The sequence below is a fragment of the Vanessa atalanta genome, chromosome 2 (assembly GCF_905147765.1).
Source record: "Vanessa atalanta chromosome 2, ilVanAtal1.2, whole genome shotgun sequence".
Classification (NCBI taxonomy): domain Eukaryota; kingdom Metazoa; phylum Arthropoda; class Insecta; order Lepidoptera; family Nymphalidae; genus Vanessa; species Vanessa atalanta.
In genome coordinates, this window is record NC_061872.1 from 12582411 (window position 1) to 12608744 (window position 26334).

The window sequence follows — 26334 nt, forward strand, 5'->3', positions numbered from 1 at the left end:
GAGTGGGTGGTACCACCCAGACGGGCTTAAAAAAAGCTACCAATTAAATACATTGGTACTGTTGACGTTTCTACTCCTATTGAAGCCTATGGATTAAGTGAGATGATGATGATGACAGAATTAGTGAACTGATACTGGTTCCTTAGGAACGAGAAGCGGCAAAATATTTTAATTATTTGTACATCCATACTTGGTTAAGGTTTCAATGTAGATAGTAAAAGTACAGCAACAACTTGTAAAATTCTCACTGCTGGTATAAAGCCTTTTGCGAGGAATATTGAGAGCTTATTCCATTAGACCTGCTAAACAATTCATAAAATTGAATCCAAGTTCAAATAAACTGTATCAGACAAAATCATATTTCGATGTTTTAATGCAAGTTATTCTGATATTCGAGTAGAGATAGTGAGAACAGGGCAATGTTTTAACGCGGCATAGTTACTTGGCTAAAACGTTGGGTATCAGGTTCTAGCTAGTATAGCTGACTTAGTAAACCTCTTCAGTCTTTTCGACACAATCGGTATATTATTAGAATCTATGGTGACATTATATTTACGTTTTACGGTAAAGTTTAAACGAATTTTGTTATTTTGTCATATAAAAAATATTTACATTTTTAATCATTAAAAATTTAAACAGTCAAACGTTTATGTGCGCACACTCATAAGCGCAGCTAAATATTAGAGGAAAGTAGCTTAAAATAATACTACGCTATTTTGTTATGAAATTATAACATAAATCTGACCATAGCAGCTGGAGAAACTCCACATTTAATTTTGGAAGACGGTCTCAACATGATATAAATTCTTAAACTTAATATGTTGTTAAATGTATGATATTGAATTTAAGTTAAACTCATATTGTGATTTACTTGTTTTCATAAGATTCAGTCACTCTTAGGATAAGTTCATAAACATCTTAAAGAAATATTCTTGACACTTTTTTAATGTTACTTGTGAGATGACGTCCGTCAAAGAAGTATGGAAGAAGAAGACATGCTGCACCGACCCCAAGTAGCATTGGGATAAAGGCAGGAGGATGATGATGATGATTCTTGACGTTTTTTGAGCAGAACAGGTCAACCATACATTATTTTTACTTAAGCAGTAAAAGCACTTATGAGCTCTCAGGATGGGCGTTTTTTTTCTGACCCAATACATAAATATCAACATTGGTCGATTTGCACAAAAAATGTATATGTCATATATTTAAAGTTTCTCTTTGAATCAATCCTCATATTGGTAAGCATGAAATAATTGCACCTCAATAGTTTCTGAGAATAACGCCAACAAATTGATGATGATGATGGTGACGTCATCCTGACCGTATTCAGCCACAGCAGCCTTAACCAAAGGAGACAAATCAACTACGCAGGACATATTATAGGGCACAAATGTGTGCGTAAAACACTGTATGATGATGTAATCTCTACTCACTTTTATTAGGACACGGCCACGGTCAGAAATAGTTCTAGGACCAACGGTATGCCTTCCACACATTTTCCATCTTCCAGATTCCGGGCTGTTACTTAGAATTTTTCGACCGAAAAACTGAATAAATTATGATCGGAATCTGCGGCCAACGCGGAATGTTTAGCAACTAGACCATCGAAGCAGTCATATAAATGCAGTAATGTATTAGAAATCACATTAAGCTTGCACCCAAGACTCTGTCTAGACTCTGTCTATTTCCTATCCTATTAGATTTATATTTGCATAAATGCTTATTCACCATATTATATATAACCTGCAGAGTCGGCAGTCTTCCTTGGGCGCCACCATCCTAAATTGTTTACAATTTGAAATATGTCGTATACAAGCATAAATCAATTGTAAAGTATATTTGACAAGTATAGCACGATTGTAAGAAAGAGACAACGCTTTTCGACCTTAATTTTAGATGCAATCTTAGGCTTGCATATAAAGTTCAAGGCAGACTCGTAACTTAAAATAGCAATTCCTTGAGACCAAAATATCAACTGTTCATTTAAAGCTTGAATTATTGTGAACAGGCCTTTATGTTCATTCTTATGTAATATCAACCGTCCCGTTTTATTATAGGATATTAAATTCTTTGAAACATCCTTGCACTATATTTTTAAATATTGACGCAACTTTTAGAGGCATTAATTGATGTGAAAATTGTAAGATATTATTACCAATTAATCATTATGGTAAATATAACACGTACGTCACAAATGTTGTTACAAAGACAGTCTTGTTTAGAAGTAAACGATACTTTTATCAATCGCAAAACTCCGTTGGAGATCGGAAAATATAACTGTGTAAGTTTTTCAAAGATGAAATTTTGTTGTTGTTGTTGTTGTTGTTGTTTTTCTTTAAAGAAACTTGAAAATACTTCTTAATATGAATTTCTGAGTTAGTATAACGTCTTGCATTAGCATTTTTTTTTAGCATTAGCAGCCTGCAAATTTTCCCACTGCTGGGCTAAAGGCCTCCTCTCCCTTTGAGGAGAAGGTTTGGAGCATATTCCACCACGTTGCTCCAATGCGGGTTGGCGGAATACACATGTGGCAGAATTTCGTTGAAATTAGACACATGCAGGTTTCCTCACGATGTTTTCCTTCACCGCCGAGCACGAGATGAATTATAAACACAAATTAAGCACATGAAAATTCAGTGGTGCCTGCCTGGGTTTGAACCCAAAATCGTCCTTTAAGATGCACGCGTTCTAACCACTGGGCCAACTCGGCTCTTGCGTTTTATATTAATATACAATACAGTATCTTCCAAATTTTTTAGCGTTGAGCAAGTTTGAGTATGTAAGTACCACCTTATAATCTTCTACTGCCAAAATCAAATACTATCTATTACTCTGTTTTGATTTAAAGGATGAGTAAGACATCATCTCACACGTATCATAATACCTAAGTTCTCATAATGAAAGTTTAAAATTTCTAACGTTCGTAAAAGTTCAAGGGTAGTAGCTACCGTCCTACTATTTATGCCTACAAAAATAAGGCGCATTTGTCCTTCTCTTGTATAATATAAGTAGGCTCAGATAATGCCGCTGTAAGAAGTATTAACTATTCCTTACATCGCCAATGGGCCATCAACCTTGGGAACTGAGATCTGGCTCACTCACTCTTCAAACCCAAACACATCAATTCTGAGTACTGCTATTTAGCGGTATGATACAGGATGAGTGGGTGGTAATTATCCAGACGGTCTTGTACAGAAGTGGTAGGGAACCACCAAGTAAATTCGGCCTTTTTATTTAAAATAAACAACCAAAGTACGTTTTTCTATCATTAATCAGCCGTCGATTTAATTAATTTTACTTGAACGTTCGTATGTATACTAATCAAGGAGATAAATCTAAAATCTTTAAAGAGCGGTTTATCTTTGAAGGTTTTAATGTATTGGGCTTGTAAAATTAAATAAATGAACACAAACTCGAGAAGTTAATTAATTAATTCAGATAATTACATGATTTTGCAAAATGGATACAATTAGATATTTACATTTTTGTTACATAGATACAAGCGAAACAAATGTAAGGCATTTAAATAGAAAAAAAAGATCGATTAAAATATAGGCTCATGTATGTAAGTAGTAACTTTTTCTGCGATTTCCCGCACATGACAGGGTTATGAAAGACTCATAAGAGCCGAGTTGCCATCGCTTCGGGAACACTGAAGTCAATGAACTCTTGAACTCTTCGAGAGGATCAAATGTTTTATCAACAGATTTTTTTTACCATATTAAAGTAACCAATGTATTAATGTTTGCGAGATTTTATTACAATACCGATTTTGATAGCTCCATAGACCTATCAAACTAATTAATTTATAGCGTAGCAGAAAAGACGTTGGCATAGGTTGTATGCCATGTGTCTCTTCTACATAATATAAATTAACGCTTCTCGCCATCTGTACGCTTCATCATCATCATCATCAGCAGCCCATATTCGTCCACTGCTGGACATAGGCCTCTCCAATTGCACGCCACTGTGATCTATCTTCGGCAACTCGCACCCAGCTCCCGCCACCCGGCTTGCGCAAATCGTCACTCCACCGTGCCTGAGGACGTCCTACACTACGTTCGCCGAGACGCGGTCTCCACTCTAGAACACGTTTTTCCCAACGGTTATCGGTTCTACGACAAATATGGCCGGCCCATTGCCACTTCAGTTTACTAATCCGACTTCAGCTTACTAATCTGTACGCTTAGTTCTTTTAAACTACGGATAATAGCCACCACCACCCATGGACATTGGCCATTGGAATATGAACCATTCCTAACATCACCAATGTGTCACCAACCTCGGGAACTATGATGTAACGTTGCTTACGTTGCTTGTGCCTGTAGTTACATTGGCAAACTCACTCTTTAAGCTGGAACACAGCAATACTAAATATTGCTGTTTGGTGGTGTAATATCCGACGAGTGGGTGACCTAACACAAAGCCTTACTACCAAGTATAATAGTTGTCTCCTTTAAAATTAATTTACTCTCAAATGGGTTTTACTTAGAATTATTAATTGTATTATAATTAATTATATATATTCTATTGTAATTGTATAATATACTAATAAATATAATATATTTGTTTGCTTGCTTGTTTAATAAATTCAAACAGAGTTCAATTAGATTTGAATACTTTTATTTTAATACAATACATTTTATCGGCAAAATTATCCAAGTTGTACACTCAATCACCATTAATTTCAAGATCCGTTTAGCTCTGAGTCTGACACCAGTCTATCCCCCTTTTTAAAGCAACTACCTACCGTCATCGTACATCAAAATGTGCCCGCTCATTAAAAACGTCAGGCGAGCTCGCTCGTGATTGGCCGCTTTTTTAGCCAACCAATCACGTTGCAACAGTGTTACCCTCTCTAAATCAGAATAACATAATTAAAAATCATCACAATTGTAACATATTGTAAAACTTTTAATAATAATATATATATATATAAATTTGATTAACAAATTAGGTATGATCCGTATTGGTTACAAGTTGAATACAATCTGAAACTAACGAATATCGGTTTAATCTGAGAAACTCAATTAATTTATTCCTGTTACAGCTGCGTTATTCTGAATCTCAAGAGAAATTCGAATTTCGAATTGGATTATTTAACTTTAGGACGTATATCATACTTTTCAATTATTCAAAATACGAGAAATTTCTGAACTTGAATAGTACTAGAAAGTATTATAATTATAATTCATAATAAGTTCTTGGAGACAATTCGAAATTCAAATTCAATTCAAATGCTAATATTCAAATTAAAAAGTATAACTGGTTAGGAAAAGAAAATACAAGACCTTACGAGAACCGACGTATGAAACTCAGCTGGTTGTTTTTGTCAAGTTTTGTACTTGCAATACATATATACATACGGTCGTTTTATTGCTCTGTCTGCCTTTTAGGCTTTCACGACCAAACCACTAAACCAAATTGTGAAGCAAGCTTGAACCCCAAGAAAGGACGTGAGCCTTTTTTATTAGGTATAAAAAAACCTTTGACCACAACTAGTTATCTATAAACTCGCTTATTGCACTACTATTTGATATTTTCGATAATTGAATCTTTCTTCTCCACGCTGCTACAATGCGGGTTGGTTACACGTGACATATTCTCATCCGCCTCATACACGAGATGAATTATAAAATTAAATTAAGCACATAAAAATTAAGTGGTGTTTGCCCAAGTGGCAATATTTTTCGTCCGCCTACATATTTCATAAAACAATTTGGAGTAAATTAAAAACGTGATTTTCAAATTCTACCGATAATAAAGCACTTTTACGCCGGTCGGGGTGTTACGGCAGCATGCGGGATCAATCCAGTGATGCCCCCCCGAAGAGAGGAGTGGGTACTGGAATTGGTATTCCGGTGAGCTGAGGAGCAGCAAGCGTTTCCGACATATGCCACCGCTTCACATATTCGAAACGCACATTTTTTTAGTACAAGATTTTAAGAAGAATTTTAGGAATACTACGAATACTAAATTCGTATATATTCATATTGGATATATCTATTTGATTGTATATAAACATCTAGGTTATTAATTGAGGAGACGTTTTATTTTATATTGTCCAACTTAAACTACTGAACCAATACACATCTAGACACGCGGTAGCGTGTCAGCCAAGTTCTAGTAACAGAACTGGCGTGCAGCACCGTGTGTAATATTACACGAACCATTTGGAGCCACTTTTGACCTCCTCATAACTCAAATACTATTTGACATAAATGTGTCAAATTTGGCTTATATATTGAGACTCGCGAGATACATGTGTGTTCCAAATTTCATAAACGCATCTAAAATGGTTATTTAGATATTAACGTCTAAAAATCGTCATTTTTATCACTGACTGACCTATAGATCAAAACTATAACCTACTTCCAGGTGACCTAGAAAGTTGAAATTTGGCATGCAGGTAGATAATTAGGCCAATATAAAAGAAAAAATCTAAAACTGGTAATTTTTTATCATTTTATTATAATTTTTCATTTTATTGGGTCTATAGGAACACTTATATACTTATAGTTCCTGTAATAACTGTAATAAAAAAAATGATGTAAGAACCAGCAATCAAAACTTATGACAGCCGGTCTTAATGTGGATTTTAAGGTCTTCGCGTGAATATATAACAAGTTGAATACCACCCTTAAGTTTTTTAAATACAAATATTTCCGTTTTATTACTTATTAGTATAGCCGACTTTGGTATTTATTACGTTATTAACTAGCATTTAGCGCACATCAATGGTGCAAAATCTATATATATACTTTAAAAAATAATAATAATAGGCATTTCGATACACGGCGCGCGACGTGACGCCGAAGCAGCGGGTTAGAAGCGTTGTGATTAAACCTTAACGCGGACGTGTCTGAGCGAGTGGCAACCGCGCTAAAGCGCATAAGAATTATTTCAATGCCTTCGATGGAAGCTGCCTAGTCTATTCGACTGCATATTTTTTGTTTGAGTTTACTAGTATACAACAATAAAATAGGTTTCGTGAGAGTGTAGTAGAGCATGTATATCGTAACAGGAATAATTTAAGTTTGTACTCTAGCGCTACAAACGGGGATCCTTATTGCTTGGAAGAACAGTATCGAGCGAGCATGCTGATGTCAGCAAAGGACTGGTGAATGGGTCCAATGGAAAAATAGAGAAAGTACATTGAGGACGTCGACAACAGCAATAGCGCACGTAAAATAACAATTCAATTTAAACAAAATTTAATTTGCGAACTAGAAGTCAAACCAAGTTACAGATATTAAGTAATGTACATATATGTTCAAAGGAAACAATTCTCTATTTGCTTAGCATATTCTACTACTATACACAAATCACAAGGCCTTCGGCTTGACGGTGCTCTTTTCGACATAGGCTCCTCTATATTAAGTAAAGAGCAGGCTTACGTTGGCCTCTCTAGAGTTAAAAACTTAGATGGAGTACATCTTATCAATTTAAGTCCAAGTCAAATCAAGACACAAGAGAGCTCTATTGTAGAGTACAACCGTCTGCGCACATTATACCACCCCTACTTGGGCAAATTAAGTATAAACAGAAAACGCGTAAAAAATATCCGGACACTGAATGGTCAATTCACTCGAACATTTAAGAGGTACCTACAAGAAAAATAAGAACGTATAAAAAAAAAGACAATTATACCCCGTAAATGTAGGAAAATGGAATAGTTTAACAAAAACCATTTGGTATTAATTTTGTTATTAATAAGTACCTACTAATAATTTATATACAAAAAGTAGTGATATCCCATCAAAAACATAAATGTAAAAATGAGAGCCAAGTTAAATATTATGATATATACCTTGGTTGTTGTCTTCAACGACAAAAGAAGTGAGATCTAAATTTGTGCCAAGTTAAATAGTCCTTTCTGAAATTTATTTATAACTACATGAAATATCATTTCTTCTTATAACTTGGGGTAATATATTGTTGCCTAAGGTCTGACTTGGCTAGTTCTCATATACAAATTATATTATAGCCTTCGTAAGTTCTAAGCCTGTTACAAATGAATTATAAACACAAATTAAGCACGCAAATATTCAATGGTACTTGTCTGGATATGAACTCGCAATATCTGGTTAAGATTCATATTTTCTAGTGACTGGACCATCGCAGCTCTTAATGTACGTTAATACTAACTAAGCAATACTGAGCTGTCCTCCATTCTTCTTAGATGTTCTGAGTTATAATTTGTTATTCTAAACACAAACTACAATTTGTGTTTATAAACATATAAGAACTAGCCAAGTCAGACCTTAGGCAACAATATATTACCCCAAGTTATAAGAAGAGATGATATTTTATGTAGTTATAAATAAATTTCAGAAAGGACTAATTAACTTGGCACAAATTTAGATCTCACTTCTTTTGTCGTTGAAGACAACAACCAAGGTATATATCATAATATTTAACTTGGCTCTCATTTTTACATTTATGTTTTTGATGGGATAAAACTTATACCTAAAGATGTAAGGTACAAGGCAGAAATAATGTATAAATGAAAAATAATAAATATTAAGATTTTTCTCGGTTCGCAGTTCGAGAATTAAAATCTGAAATACTTTTATTAACTACATTTGACGCTCTGTAATTAATTACAAAATATATGAAATGAAAATCCACGCCAAAACATATCTCGGCATTTAATATGTATCATTATTTAGTATTGAATTTCCAGACACTTCTAAAATACCAAATGAGCAATGTGAGGAATGTTTGATATTTCTCAATGTGCCAATGTGCTAATTGTGGGCAGAATAGAACATCAGATGACCAATACGCTGGTCTGCCTTCTTGATAATGATAGTCATTGATTCTGAAAACATGACATGAACAGAGAGAAGGATGAAGAAATGTCAAACCCATTGGAACTTCAGATTTTACAATTTTAGTTTTAGATAGGACATCGATTGTCTTTATTCAGGGTTCCGTACCCAAAAAGGTAAAACGATTATTACTAAGACTCCGCTGTCCGTCCATCCTTATGTCCGTCTGTCACCAGGCTGTATCTCATGAACCGTGAATGTTAGACACTTGAAATTTTTACAGATGATATATTTCTGTTGCCGCTATAACATCAAATACTAAAAAACAGAATAAAATAAATATTAAATCCCGTACAACAGACTCAATTTTTTGCCGTCTTTATAGATAATAGTACAGAACCTTTCGAGCGCGAGTCCTACTCGCACTTGGCCAGTTTTTATGAGTTATTTTCATGAGACAATTTATTATATCAATATAGAAATAGAGTAAATAACAGCTCAGCGAGCTTCGACAAATGGCTTCGATTGAATCGAAACGATTTCCCTCGTCTTTCTTCCGTCAATATTTGATCACGTCTACCTACTTTATATTTCTTGATTTTAATTTGTATAACGTTTTTTTTTTTTTTTTTTCGTTTTAAAAATAAACATTTATAAAAACCGCGATAAGTCAGACAAAAAAGCTAGTTAACATACATATGTTGTATACTATCTATGTTAGCATGACTACATATTTTAAGATTATTTTTGATAATTAAGAGCTGTTGTAGGTATAATTTATTAATTGAAATAATTGTTGATTTGATTTTCTTTTGTAAAAGTGTACTTTAGGTTATAGTTGTTGATTTGACTAAATTCGAAGTTTATAAGAACTCGAGCTTGTCGCAATGGGCTTTTCTTTTCTGGTTCGTCGCGAAGTACACTTGGGTTAAGATGATACATACAAACATAATACATATAACTAAGCCAAAAGTTAGAAATGTGTTATTTGAACAATTTATCCGTAAACATCCTGAACCACCTAGAAAGCCTTTATGTAAAGGTAGACTCAGCACTAAGGTTTATGTTATAAGGTATGTTAGGCAATTAAATAATTTCGAAATTGTCAGAATTGTTAATGAAAATCCGTATGAAAATTCTGTGGCTTGCCCGAGTTCAACTACAACTCACGTATAGACACCTTTTAACCAAGTTATCACAAACATATATAATATATATGTTTAAAAGGTAATTGTGTAAGGCTTTAAGGGTTGCAAAGGGCAATAGCATATAATAAAAACTATGTTGTTAAAAAGAATTATGCACAGAACAATGTAGCCCTAGCTCCTGTACTAGATAACTGAGATCCAGGAACTAGTACTTTCCCTTATATTACTAAAACAGTCTTTGCCTAATTAGAAAAAATATATTAAAAAAAATATAAAAACATGTAACCTGATGCATCTTGATGTTATATAGGTTCTGTTAGATTAGCAGATAGCCACAGGGTCCAGTGACCCCAAAAAGGCTAATAAAAAAAGAAAATTCATTAAAAAAAATGTTGTTCTTACCTCTCGGAATCCATGGTGAGTTTAAAGAAAATCCAGCTTTACGACTGTTCTGGTCTTCTGCAAAAGAAAAATATATCTATAAATAATATTGTTTGTATTTATCACTAATATCATAAGTTACATTTTTAAAATAAAAACTGTATTCACTACAAAATTATGAAAATAAAACGCCATTTATTAAGCTTAAGCAGGTTAGAGTCGTTATTTTACAGAATTGTAGTAACGTAAATCTATCACCGGTTCGAAATATAGATTCCTAGAAGAACCGGTAATCAATTCAGTGGCACCGACTTTACCTATACCGCAAATAAAATCTAACCGAATACACACAGTGTTGCAATTTGATTTAAATACCAGGAATTTTCAAGACAAAGAGTTGCAATTTTTTAAACTGCCACCAGTCAGCCAGAATGGCTCGTTTCTGTGTGAGAAACGATCTTATCTCGCATACGGATCCAAGTAACTATTGCCAGCGTTTCCTTATTCTATGTATTCGAAGATTTTCATTTAAAAAATAAAAAATCTTTTTTCCTAAATTATTTTATTATTAAACTTCATTCATTTTGATCGTAATGAGCCACTACTCATGGACATTGGTATTGTAAGAATTAATAATCATTTCTCATAATATCCATGTGCTACTAACTTTGGGAACTTTGTTATGTCCCTTGTGCGTGTAAATTGGTTCGTTTACCGTTCAATCCGGTGCACAACAATTCTTAGTATCGATGAGACCCTACTCAGACGGACTTGCACAGAGCTCCGCCAAAAAGTAAATATTGTTAATGATTTAAAGAAATATCACTAAAAAATTAATAGAAAGCATGTAATTTATTCCGGCCATACTATTAATTAATATATTATTATAATTATGTTACATATATATAAATATGTTACAAAATCGTAATCTGCATGTGGCGGCGTAGATACAGAAAAATGAACCAGTTCTTGCTTAGCCAATGCATCCTCAACATTGTGAACTAAGGTGACATGTCCCTTGTGCCTGTAATTACACTGCCTTTTATTAGATAACGTATTTTATGCATATGTATACAATCTCAAAACCACTGTTAAGTCACAAAAATTAAGACCTGCTGGTAATAAAAAAACAAAAAACATGATGTAACGTTAGAACTTGTAATACTTGTCCCGTTTCAATAACTCAACAAACTCACCAATTTTAGTGTATAAAATCAATCGCCGAACATAATAGTACCTCCGAGACTTGATTCCGGTTTTCTTTTCAAAGATTCAAGGAAAAATTTCTTACTCTAAACTACTTTTCAAAAGAAAATCTTAAACGCTAAAGCTTTTATCTTAATAAAGAAAACACACGATCACAGCGCTGAATAGAACAAGATAGAAAGATACATATAAACTTAAACCATTCCAACTAATCGGAACTTAGAACAACCGTGGAACATTCTGGATTCTTTTTATATCTATTGAATGTTACTTAAGAACGAAATGAATGGCGGACAAACTTATATATTTATGACGAATAAAAAGTTTATATTAATTAAAATTAATACTTTAATATGTCTATACTAACATCATAAATGCAAAAGTAGCAGTCTGTCTGTTTGTTAGATAGGTAAGTAGTGATAAATCTTTTTCTTTAAAGAATATTTAACTTTAGAATACAATACATTCATAATAAAATAAGTATAATTTCCCAACCACAATTTAGTGAATTTTTTTGTAGAGAACATCGGTTTGTCAAGGTCTGGATGGGGACTCATTTATTCCACCTTTAAACATAATTATTTTGTTTTTCTGTGTTCCGGTTAGAAGAGTGAATAAGCTAGTTACAGGCTCAGGACATAACAGCTTCTCAGATGTCATCATCAAGTAGATGGTGGTTTATTGACCGTGTAAGTAGTTTATACTTCTTCTAGTGAAAGTGTCTCTGATTAGAGATTGACCATTATGTTGAGGTCTATACATATTTCAGAATGCTCTTAAAATAAATAATTAAAAACGAAAAAATTTTTTTTGTAAAAAAACTTTCGTTCAAAAAAATAAAAACGAAGCTGCTTTCGCTACATATAATGAAATAAAAAAACATTACAATGAAAACATTGACATAACAAAAAAAGTCATCAAAATTCCTTTGAGTTAAAACTAAAACAAAAAATAAGTTTCAATATAATTATACAATTATATATAATAGAAAGAGACAGAGATACAGAGAAAGAGAGAGAAAGGTCGCGTGGAGGATAACGCTTTTCCCTTAGGTGTTATCTGCCAGTTCACTTTTCTGTAAGCCGCGTAAAGAACTTCCGAAGAAGACGTTCATCAATAACCGTCATCAATCCCTCCCTTACGTAATTCGATAAGAATAGGTATTAGAATAATTTCTCGAGTACATTTAATAAATTCGTCAGAGGATTAGGTAGCTGAAGTGGCAGTGGGCCGGTCACATCTGTCGAAGAACCGATAACCTTTGGGCAAGAAGGTTCGGGAGTGGGAACCGCGAATCGGCATGCGTAGTGTAGGACGTCCTGTGTCACGGTGGATGATGATGTACGGAAGGTGGCTGGTAGAAAGTGGATAAGAAGGGACGAAGATGGCTCAGTGGCGCACCTAAGGGGAGGTCAATGTCCAACACTGGACTGATACAGACTGATTATGATAATTTAATAAATTATTAGCTTAATCCGGGATTTGAAAGTTGGATATCGTCATCAGCCTTACCATTGATCAACGAGACGGTCAACATTATAGATTAATATATAATATTGTCAATGTCATGATGATGTATACATCATATATATATACCTTATATATAACCTTTATAACCCACGTATAATTAAATATCTTAAAAAAATACAATTTGATGGATGCGTGTAAACTAGACTTAGTATTATTATATGGTAAGTATCTTAGGTTTTTCTGATGAGATTTTCTTTTCAAATATCGAGAGCAACGGTGATCAATGATAATTGACAGAATAAAAAACAAATGGTTCCATCTTTTTTAGGTAAAGCAGAGCGTCTGTGAATTCTTAAAAGAAGCAGATCTCGTCATCTTCTTATTGGTGTTTCAGGATATGGTCAAACAGATGTTTCATCAAACGGTTCCTTCAACACCGAGTTTAAAAAGAAATTTTGAATGTGATATATTTATTAACAAATAAATATATATGTCGCAACACTGACATCGAAATGTCATTGGAACGCTAGCGCCCTCTGTCGGCGCTCGACGGAGTCAACGATTCACCGGCTGAGCGCCGCACCTCTCGAGCAGCAACCGGCCAGTGCGGTCGAATATTGAAACCGACGCGCGTTCCAAGACACAACTAAGTTAATTTAATCAATAAACGAGTTCATTTGGTTTACTGTGTTTCGTTGCGCCAACACTACCCATCGACGCCCACTGCTGAAACCTAAATATGGACCATAACGATGAAACTGAGGCTCATCATCCGTCATATATATATATACATCAACAATGAAAGTCCCAGCCTCAATTTCGACCCGTAACATACGTAACCATTTAAATTAGTAGCAGTTATTATATTAAGCATTATTGTCAACAAATAATTTTAAAATACGTACTGTGGATAATCAGATACCTACATGATATTTTAAATTAAAAGATTAGTTATTTACATAGTTATTTTAAAAAATTCTCGAGTAAGTTGGAATTTTATTTAAAATATAAAGCTCTTATCTTACGCATCGTTTAAAAAATTAAAATTGCGAAAGTTCTTTTAAAATAATATAAAATGTTAACAATCACAACAGATTTAAATAATACTCTGAGATTATAAATTATAAATAAAATTCGAACCCTTAAAACTTCCTTATTTGTTTTGAATTAAATTTTATTTTTTCTTTAAATTTAAATGAGACCAAATTGGAATTCTACAATTTGGTGGCTCTGGACGCCCGACATAAATGATAATTTAAGCTGTCCGAAATACGGCTAGAGCTGTGGGTTAGAATGAGAAAGCAAGAGCATGCCTATCGCTGCCGTATGCGTAAGAGAAAGAGAAGCCAGATAGACTGGCGCCGTAACGCGTTACGTAACGAAGCGGTTTACCCTCCCATAAGAAGTTATCACTTCAAAAATGAATTTTTCAATTCGGTTCATAAATTACGGAATTCTGAAGTAACAAAAACAGAAAAAAAATGGAACCAATTTAAGTATTTGCTTCCTTTTTTAAGTCGTGTAAAACAGTTCAGCTTAAATAGTATTTAATTATTTCTATGTCAATCATTAAAAGTAAAGTAAAAACCCATAAAACTATTCTCACAAACGAGTAATAACTGTAAAATAATTATGCTTTTTCAACATAAAAAGTGCTCAGTCTAATAATAAATAAACGTTACACAAACAGAATTGCAATTACATTGATAATAATAATAATACGTTTATAAACATCATCTCTTCAACCGAATCATTGCGATTACAACTTTAATTGCAACACGTTAAAATTCAATATACCTTGACATGTCATGGTGATTTATGTGTTACCAGTAACATCATGGGAACTGGACCAGTTTCTATAGTCATAAGAAATACAGCGACGTTGCAATCAATTATGGGGATCAATGGCGAAAAACTTGTGGGAATTCTCTTTGAGAAATTTTAAACTTGTACGTACGAGTATATATGAGTATTCAAAGCTATGCAATATACTTTAAACATTAATTTTGTAAATAATGTATGTATATGATATGATCGACCATTGTTTAATGTAATCTTAAATAGTCGATCACGTGGAGAATGTAACTATCACGATATGATGACCAATATTTAACCATATCATTAAGTATTGATCTGTTTACTCACCAAGGCACGTCCCATATTAAATAATTATCAACGTGCGTTAGTATGAGTGAATCTCGTGCTTACGAAATGTCTTAAATTCCATGAGGCGACAAAGAGTTAAGACGGCAAAAAATTACAAACTAGATTATATTTGTTAACCATATTGGGTAGATTTAAAGTCGAGCGTTTAGCTGGTAATATCATAAAACTATTCATTGATCTGGCCAGATCATATCATGATTTGGGAAAAGAGTATTTTCCATTATCGTCAAATGAATGAAGCTAGCTCTCTCCTCTGGAGATGGTTAGGGTGTTCCATACTGGTCTAACGCTGATTGGATGCTGTAAAATTTTGACCGATGCAGGCTTCTCCACGAGTTTTCCTATTCACTATATGTATATCATATCATATATATCACTAACGAGCACGAAATGAACACACACACAAATAAAGATAAAAACTTGCATTCTACGTAAAAACTTCTTTTCCAACCACTGACAGATTTCGGCTGTTATAAAAGTTGTTTTAACTATTGCAATAATAATCACAGCGTAGTGGAGTCTTGAACAGAAGAACATAATTTTGTTGAGTGTGGCTTTGCGCAAGCCCAACTGGGTACCACCCAATCATCAAATATTCTATACTTACAATACTTCTAGTATTGATTGTTCTGTTGCGGTTTGAGGGGTAAGCGAGCCAGTATAACTACAGGCACGAGGGATATAACATCTTAGCTCCAAATGTTGATGACGCCTTGGTGATAGGAGGAATAATTAATTTTTGTTTCAGTGCCAATATTTAATGGGCAATGGACAGTGATGACGACTGGCCACAGATGACAAATAATTATTATTACTGACGAATAAGTGACAAAAATCCTAAACTAACCAAGTTAGCCAGTGTATCAGACTCAAAACAAGAGTGACCAACCAATAAAATCAACATTTTCTCCATGAAGGTATCCAAACTGCTTATTTTGCATATAAGTACGATGTAACGATTGTAGTTTCAATTTACATGTTTATTTGAGGCTTTCTCCTTTTCAAGGTACATTATATCCTCAATAGCACAACCGCAATCGGACCGTCTAGCGATGTGAAAGTCCAGGTTTTATCCTGACCCCTCAGGCCATAACCGCACGTACTAAAGACAATTCTAGAAAACAGACATTGATTAATTCTACATATATATAATAATATAATTAAGTTGCTTATAATGCTAAATATCTTCCACTAATGCCAGTGACTTAAGAATAACCGGCGAAACCCTCAAATAACCGTAAGTATACATATAATAAAGGTGAATTTGTTCATTTGCGTGTTTGTTAAGTTTTTACTTCTTAACCAAATCATCGCGAAATATTCATGCACGTATTTAAAGGTACAGTAAGGAGTTAACGTACTTAATATCTGTTAAGAACGCGGCTACTAAAACTATGATACTACTTCTTTGGAAACACACGTACTCTTAAAAAAGGCCTCCTCTCCCTTTGAGGAGAAGGTTTGGAGCATATTCCACCACGCTGCTCCAATGCGGGTTGGCGGAATACACATGTGGCGGAATTTCGTTGAAACTAGACACATGCAGGTTTCCTCACGATGTTTTCTTCACCGCCGAGCACAAGATGAATTATAAACACAAATTAAGCACATGAATTTTCAGTGGTGCCTGCCTGGGTTTGAACCCGAAATCATCGGTTAAGATGCACGCGTTCTAACTACTGGGCCACCTCGGCTCTTACAACTTAGCTTATGTCTAATTTGAATAATGCTCCAGGTGTTAATTTACATTTTTCTCTGACAAAAAGTAACCTCACATAGGTTACTTTTTGCTATTCGCGAATATAGTCTAACTCTGTGCCCAATTAATAATTGCCAACAACAAACTACCTGATTTTATTAATAAATAACCTTTTTATGTGCCTTGGAACGCACATATTATTATAAGGAACTTAATGACAATAAATTAAGCCATTCATGCACATCAGCAACGTACAATAAACTGCCCAATTCAAAAAAAATTTAACGTTTACAAAACGTTCCCGATTCTATTTCGATCCAACGTCGACCGAACCGCAACTGGTTATTCGTTAGTGAACGTTTTGTAGGCGAAACGGCTAAACAGCTAAACGTTACGATACGATTGCGATACGATCTGACATTGCAAAGTTGGAGAATAGTATCTACAAAAATAATTGAAATATTATTTGCATTACAAAATAAAAACTGTAGAGAGATAAGTTGCGTTGGCAACGCGTGGGCTACCGTCGGCAAGATGCGCCGTGTGAATTGCCATTGTAATGTAAACGGGATTAGCTGCATCGGTTGGAGATCGAAATTGAAAACTAATTTGATATTGGTCATCTCGTGTAAGGATTAGCTTAGTATGAAAGACACTTAATATTTTGTTTAATTGCGTCATTATTTAAAACTAACGAATAAATCTGATATGGGATTTATGGAATAATTAATGCCGACTTTTAGCTAAAATATTAAAATTCGTAGCATTCCATTTTCTTCCTTTGGTAACAATAAATTATTTTCTTTAATATTAGACATTACAGTATTAAAATTAAGTTAATATAGTTTTACGTATTTAATTCAAATTAATTTCGATTGCAATACTGACATAAACTGATGATTAACAAAAAAACGCCAAAGTCCTTTTATATTGTAAAATGCGAATCCGTTGGAGACCAAAACGCACTAATCAATTTAAATAACATTTTCTTCATATCGTTCTTCCAAGATAATAGAAAAAAGTAAAAAAATATCAATTTTACATACCTTTTGTATTTGGGTGAACTTTGAACAGTTAAATTATACTTAAATTAAAGTTTAAGCAGGTTCAAGATTTGCTTAAACGAAAAAAAATCTAGAACAATAAACTAAACAGTCAAAAGAATAAAGAACAACATAATATACTACCAACACAATATCAAAATGACCTCAGGGTATCAAGTTCGCTTCCCAGGCGGAAGTGGGTCCGACGGGATACGGTTAATGGTGCCTTACACTTGGTCTAACGGACTGTGACGAAACCTGTTCCATGTGGTCAATTCTAAGTTCCCTTTACGTTACGCTCGATATTGTTACTTCACAAAATTTTAACAGACAAAATAAAATATCAACTGACTCGATCTGTTGGTAAGTTTGTACGACTGTTTATTATGTTTCAAGTTACTACGTTACTACGTTAGAAATCAATTTGTTTTGTAAGTCGAAAACTATCAGATTTTAACTTTACATGGTTATTTTTATTACTACATATTAAACATGGTAATCATCCCGTTTCTAATACTTATAGTAAAAACTCTCAGTACTATCCCAGAATTAAGAAGTTTTTTGGGCGACAGTCTGACAGGCAGTTCGACTACCTCTTACGCTGTCCACTGATTCCTAACTTCCTAGTTATAAGAACAAATCGGACTGCATATGACCGTGAGAGCAGATAGTTAACACATATATTTGGGCACATACTTGTGCACTACAATTATTGTCTTGCGCAAACTAGAATAACTAGTAAGTAAACTAGAATAACATACAGATACACCTGCCCGAAGCCCTACCGCCGTTGACTTTACCGTAAGATAACGATATAAAAAGTTATTCCTGTCTGTGTGTAGTTTCGGAGATTGATCGTCAGTTGTCAGCCATAAGAAAGAGCCTAAAAAATAAAAAAATGAATCCCAAATATGGACTCCTTGCAATTCTTTTTTTTTTTTTTTGCTTTTATTGTGCCGTGATGGCACAGATTATTTCGCCAATGTCACGTGCGATGGAGAAGACACGATGGAGATTGAACGGTACGGTCGAGATTAAGGTACTAGACTAAGGTAAATACGGTAGACTCTATTTTTATTATGAACAATAATAAGAACAATCACAAAAAAATTTACAACTTAATTTTATTACGCTCAATATATTTACAAAATTGACTGAACACAAACAGTAACAAACATTCAACATTAATAGGGCGAGGAAATCAAGTTTAGGAGCTCCCTCCTAAACTTAACGTCATATAAGGGATGAAGGAGTTTGGGGCAAGAAAACAGTATATGGGATAAGGATCTAATGTATAATATTAGTACCCATGACATTATGAACTTTAAAGGGAAACATAATAAAAGCTTATTATTTGAATAATTAAAAATTACTATTCCTTAATCGAAAACTTTAATTGATTTTAATTACAAGTTCATTTCAAACGTTTATTTATTGCAAATATTTAAGTGCGTTTAAATAATTCCTTTAACAAAATCAACCGAGCTCGGCAAACGTTTAATTACAGACTAGAAGTAATGACTTATTTATTTCTCTATTAATGTCATTGTAAATATGTAACAAATTTCATCTACAGTATTGTTGTATATTATTTGTAGGATATTTATTGTATAACTTTGTATTTAACGATAAAAATCTAACGAACTTAATTTATTACTTATTATATTATTTTACATTACTGAATGCAGTCTAGCATTAATTAAAAATAACAAGTCTAACTATCTATAGAATACGAGATTAATTAATTATTTTAATAATATGTAGCACGTTTTACTATTTTTCTGATATTTTATAATAACATTTACCTTCTAAAATAACATTAAAATCAATATGGAGTTTGTTACAAATTGAAATTAAACAATCTGTCAAATTAAAAATATAAACGTGGATCTGATTGAAGAAAACGTCAAGCGCAATGGCTTAAGGGCCGCCTAGCGATGTAAAAAGTCGCAGGATCTATCCTGACCCCTTGGACTATTGTCGTCCCCACTCCTAACACAAGCTTTAAGCTAAAATTGGGGGGTAAGTAGGAATATTAGTAATACTTTATAATGGGGCATTGCTATTATCTACTAGAAAAATACAATAGGTTAAAATACATATAAAATCTGTAAATATTAAGTATTTAAAGTAATATACAAGTATTACGATTAACAATTTAAGAAAAAAAATATATCGGATGGAATCCTGTAGTAGAGATCCCTTTATTCCATAAATGAAAATTACGGATATTGAAAAGGGGTTTATTTTTTACGAGCGACCCTCCCGGCTTCGTACGGGTGGAATTTATTAATAAAGAACTTGTTATGAAATAAATATAATTAATACCCACTCACACATTTATAGCCCTTAGGAACGTAATATTCCTGAGTACTATAAATGTGTGAGTAGCATATACTAGTAAATAAAAAAATTAGATATGAATCTTGATGATTCCGGAGATTACCCCCTACATACGAACAAATTTTATCTCTTTATAGAACTATTATAGAAGTAAAGATAGATGCACAATTATAGAACCTGCTTTGAGATAAGGATGCCACTACATATATTTGTCTCCTTCAAACACGAGAACGTTTTGACGGTATGAAAAGGACAAAAAACATTTCCTGTCAATTTATTCAATTTTGAAATAAAATGGCGATTTAAAAAGAACTAATTTCAATGCAAAATAACCAAAACATACTGAACAGACATATAAACGGCCTTATTTATAAACATTGTTTAATGAGTGGTCAGTTGAATTATTCCAAGTGTAGACAGTAGCTGGCAAATGGGCCACCTGTGGGGCTATTACGGTTAGAACATAGCAACCGTTGCTATCAAATATTTGTTGCGGATTTATATCAAATCAAAAGATTTATTAATTATATAATTAATAGGTGAATGTCAATGACACTGCTTATATATATAGGTTTAGTAAAAATATTCATCATTCCTCATATCACCGATGCGCCACTAACCTCGGTAACTAAGATGTTCCTTGTGCCTGTAGTTACTGGCTCATTCGACCTTCAAACCGGAACACAATAATACAAAATATTGATGTTTACCGGCAGAATGGCTTGCACTACTACCACCTACGAAGTAAAATAATCGTTGACGTTCTAATTTCAAATCAATAATGACAGAATTTGAGAAATCATAGTTTAACGGCCGTTAGTCAAAGTTTAACAAGTTAGGACCTAAATATCCACATTTGCAAACAAAAGTGCCCACAACGGCTTTTAGGAAAACATTAAGTCATGATTTATAAGTGAAGATTAATTTAAACGATTGTTTAAACAGTTTTAATTGCAACTATAAGTTTCTCTGAACTATTGTTAAACAACAGTTTTTCGAAATCGATGTAGGCGTTATACGTTACAAAAACAATATGAACTTTGCTATGGCCCATTTGGGCTAACTAATACATCGGCCCACGAGCGCTCATTACATAATAGGGTTGCCACACGTAAAAAAAACGTATCTAATACAATTTATAACGTGAAAATAAAAATTAGCAAGCGTTAGTTTTAATCGTTTTAATATTATAGTTATAACATTAAATATGATAATTTTAATTGCACTTAATATTATAATAATATATAAAATAAACTTTAAAAAAAAAGTAAATAATATTTGCATATATGGAATAAAAAAAATTTAGGAAGGTTCGAAATGAAGATTCAACCGAGATTAATAAACATGAAATTCGATAGATATGCTTTTTATCAAATAAAATGTATCTCTTTTTATTAATTTAATATTATTGTGTTTTAATAACTATTTATGACATCCCTAACTTTAATATTGCAATGAAACTAATTGACTCTGTCCGTGTCTTCCATAAAGAATTCTACGATCATTAATCTGTTAGTTTTCTAAACATATTTTTAATTATTAAAATATATAGTATTATCTGTGACAAACATACGAAAAGGTTTTTATTACATTTTAATGCATAACGCTCAGACCAAATAAGAAAAGGGTACCGATATCTATACCTATTTATTTATAGACTTAAGTACAAATATCAGATGAACGAAGATACGACCAGCAGTTTATTAATAAGGATATTTGGAATATTTGCTAATATACTAGCTACATGGCCCGGCTTCTCACGGGTGCAATATATACATTACGAGTGTTTAGCACTCGACAATAACATAACTCTCTACCAGTGAAATTAATTTTAAAATTAAGTCATTAGTTCCGGAGATTTCCACCTATATACAAACGAACAAATTTGTCTTCTTCTTAATATTATTATAGATAAAGTTAAAAGGTGTAGTGGATAACATTTATCCTAATTGTTTGTATAAAATATATATATATAAATAGTTATATATATATATATTGTCACCCATAGGGGTGACGTATTGACTTGAGTTTAAAATTGCCTCGCGAGCCGTAGATGCTTCCAATATTTTTAGTACAATTCACGTTTAAGGACAACATCACATATTGGACAACATCACATACATTACTCTGATCCCAATGTAAGTAGCTAAAGCACTTGTGTTATGGATAATCAGAAGTAACGACGGTATCACAAACACCCAGACCCCAGACAACATAGAAAACTTACAAACTTTTTCTGCATCGACTCGGCCGGGAATCGAACCCGGGACCTCGGAGCGGCGTACCCATGAAAACCGGTGCACACAATACTCGTCCACGGAGGTCGTCATGTAAGGGGAAGAACAACATTACATACATTTCACCCACACGAAGTCGGAACTGACAACTTATATAACTTTGATACATAGCGTCCTATATTTTTGTTACAATGCACGCAACTCTTTCCCACCATAAAGTACAATAGTTTCATATCGAGTTACGCGGTCACGACGCGGCTGCTGCACCATATACGGTTGACATTTGCCGAGACACGAACACAGACTATTAGGCAAATAGTTTTATTAGCTCGCGTTTGTAATTAATATAATATTATAATGTATGTAATGTAATGATGTAGATAATAAAGTAAACATTACTGTGGAACTTCAAGGTCAAATAACGCGACGTTTTAATATGAAACGTTCTAATTGTCACGTAAACTTGCACGTCTTTAGGGTTCCATAGTCAAATGGAAAAAAACCCTTATAGATTCGTCATGTCTGTCTGCCTGCCCGTTCGTATGTCACAGCCACTTTTTTCCGAAACTATGAGAACTACACTGTTGAAACTTGGTAAGTAGATGTATTCTGTGAACCGCATTAAGATGTTCACACAAAATAGAAACGCAACTAACCTTTCATACTTAACTCATATAAAAAAATAAACTATAATTAAAACATCGATCAAAGTTACAACGAACTACAAGAACTTTTATAATTATTATGTTACTTGCTGCTACGGAACCCTTCATGGGCGAGTCCGACTCGCACTTGGCCGCTTTATTTAAGGTTGTCGTTGGATAAACACTACTTGGTAGGTGTCTCCCAGGCGTTTCTTCCAATGACAAATAGCTTCGTATTAATGTTTTGCAGTGGAGGTTAAGGAAACCAGTGTAATTACCCGGAGAAAACAACTTATATATCATGGTAGCCAACGTTATAAATACACATATATCATATGTATACACGGTAAATATACCAAAATAACACCTTTTCCATTTTTTGTCTGTCTGTCTGTTTGTTCCGGCTAATTCTGTAACGGCTGGACTGATTTTGATCGGACTTTTACCGATAGCTGATGTAATGAGTAAGTTAGGCTACAACAATAACTTTTGTTAAATTCAAACGCACAAAGTCGCGTGTTCAGCTAGTATTTTCACTATAATTATGAAATCTAAGATGTACCTTTATGCTTGCGATCACCCTGGCTCACTTACCTCTAAAATGAAACAAAGCAATACAAAGTATTGTCATTATATATGTCATATCTGTGCTATTATTATTAACATATATTAATATATACTTGCAATAACTGCATACAAATTTAAATTCCGATAACCGAATATTTACTCGGTAGGTACCACCCACTCCTGATATATTCTACCGCCAAGCAGCAATGTTTCGTATTGTTGTGTTCTTGTTTGGTTCAGTGAGACAGTACCGACATAAGAGACATACTTTTTTCCATAATAGTTTAAAAAGTTGGTGGCGCATTGGAGATGTAAGGCATGGTTAATAATCCTTACAGAGTCAATGTCTATGAGCAGTTGTGGTATACCATGACTTACCATCAAATAGGCCACCTATTTGTCCGTCCGCCTTCCTATGCCATAAAATAAATACGACATCGAAAACAATAGACGCATAATAATAAAGTTTTCACTCTTATCTTTGAATATTAAACCTTACTATTCTCAATAGAAATAAACAAGCAATTATGAAACTAGAAACAAACGTATACATATTAGTTTCCCGTGCACGTATTCATTTATAATGGGTGGTGTTTGTGACCGTTTGTAATTATATATTTTGGACATCATTATTCAAATTTAAACAATGCTATGGTCTGACTAATTTGTGAATTACGAAAGTGTGATCATATTATAATATACTTACCGACTTCTAAACCTTTATAGTTCTCAATAGTTGAGTCAATAAGAGAATTCTTAGTTATAACGCTCCGCTGCGTGAAGTCATCTCCAATCGAGGAGATGATTTGAAGTTTATTCCGCCACACCGCTCCATTACCGGTTGATGGATAATGACAGTGACAGCTTAATCCGATAATATCATGGGTTTTCTGTCGATTTCCTTCGAATTATTTTGGTGAAAAATTTGTAATGTGATGTGATTTATTACATTTTTAAGTCAATAAATATTACTAATGTATTCAATTTGTGTTGTACATTTGTTCGTAATATCGATGTATATATATTTTTGTGCGAACAATTAAAATTTTGCCAAACTGAATTGAAGTTGCGTCTCAAAAGTAGATTACCTTTGTCCAACAACTAATTATTTACATACTGTTATAGTGGATATAATAAGTTCAGAATCGGAGATATTTTTATTGGCATAGGAACAATTTATTGCTAGTCCATACAGATAAAACACGGCTCATTTAACAATTTTTCTACCTAAGAAAATATGTTTATAGAAAAATGAAAGGTGCTCAATGGATGCGGTCTGTGCTGCATCGGGAGAATTGGCGGTCAAGAGAGGTATCTCCAGCAGCGTATGAAAGTGAGTTGCATATATGTTGATGATGATAGAAAAAAATTGTTACAACTTTTTTTTTAACTATAAATTTATTTTTATATATAAAATGTTCGAGTATCATAGAATCATATACTTTAGCAGATGTTTTCAAAATATTTTTTTGTTCGAAAGAGGTATAGACCCGAAATGGTCCCATTTAAATATTGTAAATATCAGATCTGTTTCGGAGATAGACAACGGTGCTTCAATAAACGCCAGCAAATCCACGGTAATTGCTTTCATGCAATTGAAGTCGTTTCTATGAGATTATATTAAGCCGAACGGAAAACTCAATTTAATTGAACTATCTTAAAACTAAGTAGTTATCGTTTATTTACTAATAAAAAAAATATACCTATTAATTAATAGACGCCGTCCCGTTTCCGGTTCCGTCAAATTAAACCCTTAAACCCAAATTTCAGCGAAACTTAGTAGTTTTGGGTGTGTGTAGATAGTCGAGACAAAAGATTTTATACCATAGTAAACATTTAGCTCTATATACACAACTTTGCTTAGAATAATATCCCGTGTTAATTAATTATTTATAAGCATATTAGAATTTGTAAGTTGCAAATGTAAATTTTGTCCCCGAAAGGATTGACTTGTATGGACCTTGTGGAGCCGGATATTTTGTGTTATTATATTATTCGGTTAACATAAACGCGAATAAATCTCTATCTCTCTTTATTCTTTATTCACGATAATTCATCATGATCAGTTACGCGGAGAAATCTTTTACAATTGGCATGTTCTCTTCGAATAATCTGTTGATTTGAAACAAGGCCTCAAGGCCGCATCACCCGGGCTACTGATCCCTTTTCATAAATTATTTATTTTATTCAAAACCTTTCCGCAATTTACTTTATCTTTATATCTTCCTTCGGGTGTTCAGATCATGGAATGGCTTAATAAAACGTTAAAACGAAATTATATTTCTTAACCTTGGTAGCAGTATAAGCGTTGTACTTGGTGTTGTTGGGTTACCTACCCAGACAGGCTTGCTTCAGATATTCGGTGGAATATTGTTAATATGTTGGCCGTGGCCAAAGAGCAATACTTAATATGGTTGTGTTCCGGTTTGAAGGGGGGAGTAAACCAATATGACAACAGACACAAGGGACATACCTACCATCTTAGCTACCAAAATTGGTTTCGTATTGTTATTGTAAGGAATGGTTAATATTTCTTAAAGCGACAATGTTTGGGCACTTTTGACCACCTAGGTAGCTTTTTTTTCAGTTCGTCCTAAGTAAATGTAAATTTGATAAACAGTCGTCAATAATTATCTTACGGTGAGAAAAAATT

General features: G+C 33.5%; 1 protein-coding gene across 4 annotated transcripts in view; it reads right to left on the reverse strand.

Moving 5' to 3' along the window:
- The window catches only part of LOC125074693, a 168665-nt gene that overhangs the window by 33599 nt on the left and 108732 nt on the right, over positions 1-26334 (reverse strand). For all 4 annotated transcript variants that reach the window (XM_047686097.1, XM_047686115.1, XM_047686088.1 and 1 more), the window contains one exon: positions 10328-10384. In XM_047686097.1, coding sequence (XP_047542053.1) covers positions 10328-10341 — 14 coding nt within the window. In that variant the 5' untranslated portion in view covers positions 10342-10384. The remainder of the gene's footprint in view (positions 1-10327; positions 10385-26334) is intronic.